The sequence below is a fragment of the Ceratina calcarata genome, unplaced genomic scaffold (genome assembly GCF_001652005.2).
Source record: "Ceratina calcarata isolate Rehan_Ccalc_2016 unplaced genomic scaffold, ASM165200v1 scaffold8, whole genome shotgun sequence".
Lineage (NCBI taxonomy): Eukaryota > Metazoa > Arthropoda > Insecta > Hymenoptera > Apidae > Ceratina > Ceratina calcarata.
Window position 1 is genome coordinate 98773 of NW_017179316.1, and position 3238 is coordinate 102010.

Here is a 3238-nt window from a genome sequence, read left to right on the forward strand (position 1 = left end):
TTTGTATTTCTTTACATGTACACTGGGTTTCTTTGAATTATTTAAAATTCCCATAAATGCTTATTCATCCGCAGTATACTTATAATATTTCAGTTTGAGAATAGAGTTGTTGAGGATAAAATTCTCGTCAGCTAAAAAAAGAATTCGATCGGGTTTAATTAGATTAAGAGAGCAAGTTTATTTTCACTTGATGACACCGAAGACCAATAGAATTCGCTCGAGGCTAATGTAATATTTACTTGAGAATTTTATTGTAAAGCTTAGCAAGCACCAGCTTCGCACGTATAGATAGAAAATGCGTAGCTCCAATTTCCAACTAGCAACATGGGTGTGAAGGCAGAAAAAGGGAACGTGTTACATTTTTTATGTATGTGTGCGACGATCAGGAATCCACTTGTGTATCAAGATTTCTATTATCCCTTAAGAACAGTAATACTTATAATGCATATTCCTGCACATTCAATTTATTCTTTATATTTTCTGCACATTAACGTTTTCTGTAAATGCATAAAATTTGCAATCCATTCATTATTCAAATTAACTTCACTGATCTAAGTTAATATTCAGTGTAACTCCATCAATATCTATTCTCTTAAATCTACAAAACGAGTATATTCATTCCGTCAGCATCGGCGCTGTCAGTTTAGAATTGTTTATCGACGATTACTTTCACCGCATTCGCCCGCGCGAAGCTCGGAGTAAAGCGTCGTGCCTGGCGTGAGAATTTATTTGTTCGTGGTTACCGCGTGGATTTTCGGCATCGAAATCAATGGCGGAAGTGACCCGATTAGAGGCGAAATACAAGAAAATGCGGCCAGCCCCGAACGACTGCTAGGTGGCTAGCCAATCGGACGAACGTATACGGGTGCCGCGTGTCGGAAATAGATTTCGCCTAAACTAAAGGTTGATCTATCGACGCCACTTTGACCATCTACGTGTAACGTTCGATTTATTTCACCCACGAAATCCACCTTCCGCTTTCAATGCAACAATACCTTTTTTAGATCTTTAGATTTCTCGTCTTTATTCATAAAAATAAAGGATACTTTTCGTTGATAATCGATCGTTTAATGAATCGTTTAACAAGTACGTAAAAAATTACAAGAATATCGTGTAAAATTCAACAAAAAAACCTCCGCTTTCTGGCATCAGTGATGATACTTTGAGTGAAAGCGGATAGTGTTTGGTCAGACAAGCAAATTCGTTGAGACGAGCTGACTTACCAGCCGCTTCAGAAAGAGCTTGCGTAGTGCTTTGCTAGAATCTGGCTTTGAGGTGGCAGCACAGTTATAGAAAACTCGAATTTGAGATTAGGTACCGGCGGCGATGTAGGCAAAGTCAAAATATTCCTCATTACGATAAATAAAAAATTTCCGTATTCAATATTTAAAATTTGGGATTAGAAATAGAAAGATCGTGTAACTTTTTTAAATTCTGTTTCAGGATGATGGTGTAATGTGGAATCCACCGCAATGGCTTCGAATAATTCAATCACGAAACAAGGCGAGTACACAAATTCAAATGTGTAAACGTTCATTCATTTTAATTGTGTTTGTTCATTTCTGTGCAGAAATTAGAACGAGTAGAGTGATTAGACGAGAAGCTGGTTCAGGCAGGGTGAGTTGATAACCCAATTTCAAATATCTTTTGCACATGAAATGATCTATGTTTCCCATAGCGAATGTACAACAGTAATTATACGATATCAATTTAACAAAGTGACAAGTTTCATAACTTCAAATGAACATTAAAATTTCAAATTAAATAACAGAAGAACGATTTGCATTTCATTGTTGGATGTTTCCTATATAGTCCTTTCCTCATCGAGATGACTCATTGAGCACGTTCGGAGTTACAGCAACGAATCCGGTGTTCATTAGCGGGCACGTGGCTTGCAGGCAAAAACCGGATAAAGGGCCGGGGACGCGAAACGTTTTTGAGTAATTGGCAAAACGGCAACTAACAAGACGTATACGCGTTCACGCTAAATACGTTACGTCACGATACCGCCATCTAAATTAAACTAAAACCAACCGCGTCGAGATAGAATATCTGGTTCGATGCCAAACGACCGAAGACAACCAAGAACTCCACCGCCATTCCAACTACTCCCGCAATGCAACGAGCGCCGTCTCTCATTCTTCTCGCCGTGATCACACTTTCGCCCCCTCCCCCTCCGTTGTACTCAGTCTCTGTCTCTCACCCCTTAATTCACTCCCGGCCGGATTCTTTATTTCCTCCTTCAGCCGCGTCCGACATGATTTATACACGAAACTGGTGTTTCACGCTTCCTGGAAGAACGGGTCTGTTAACGTTGCACGCTACGTGCCACTCGATTCCGAAACGTCTCGTTTCCATCCTTAATTAGGCCTTAATTAATTGCTGAACTTCTCCAATTTTCTCTTCGACCTACGCGATTGAAAAAATATACCTGATCCAGGATTGATTCTGTCTTAATCTCAATTGATGTTCTGAAATCTTTAGTTCATTTAATCACTTATTAGCAACCCTGTGTGCGGATGGATATAAAAATGATTATCATGATAATTGTGGTCAAGGGAAATTGTGATACGCTGTAATATTTTATTTCATTTAACGAAGCCCTAATTGTATTGCACAATGGTTGTTGTACATGTATAAATAAACAGTGTCTAATTAAATCGCGAATTTGTGAAAGTTCATTTTCTACAAGAGTTATTTTTGTTATGAACCCATCCATTGTCCTAATGGGCCATTCCAGAACAAAGCGAACAATTGTTTTCGCTAATCGACTCCCGGCGAATTGATCAAAGACAACCTTCCGGTTGCTCTTCTTATCCGCGATAGGGTTGAGAAATCAAAGTCAGCTCTCAACAGATTTTGGCACTACGTCAAAATAAGTATGTATTTCCCGCTGATCCGTACGGTCTGTCTGACTTGGAGAAAGCGTCGAATTTGTTTGTTCTGACAGTTGACGAAATGCAGGTAGATCTGCATAGCGAGGAGCTAATCAAAATGTCATTTCACGGTTTGATTAAGTTTTGCCAAAATCGAAATGAAATTCAAGCGTGATGATATTCAAAATATCGAAAAATGCCTCAAATAAAAGTTGTTTTCCTTATAACTTCGATATTTAACGAGTTACGTATGATTATATGGCACTTTATTGATGTTGACGAAATCCGACCATTCCAGCGTCGAAACGGCGAACTTTTGGCAAAAAATTTCGTTTTTCCTCAATAACTCCTAAACCCTTGGA

General features: G+C 38.8%; 1 protein-coding gene across 3 annotated transcripts in view; it reads left to right on the plus strand.

Moving 5' to 3' along the window:
- The window catches only part of Obsc (Obscurin), a 51293-nt gene that overhangs the window by 4901 nt on the left and 43154 nt on the right, over positions 1 to 3238 (plus strand). For all 3 annotated transcript variants that reach the window (XM_018034643.2, XM_018034641.2, XM_018034642.2), the window contains exons 2-3: positions 1444 to 1503; positions 1571 to 1617. In XM_018034643.2, the coding sequence (XP_017890132.1) occupies positions 1473 to 1503; positions 1571 to 1617 (78 nt within the window). In that variant the 5' untranslated portion in view covers positions 1444 to 1472. The remainder of the gene's footprint in view (positions 1 to 1443; positions 1504 to 1570; positions 1618 to 3238) is intronic.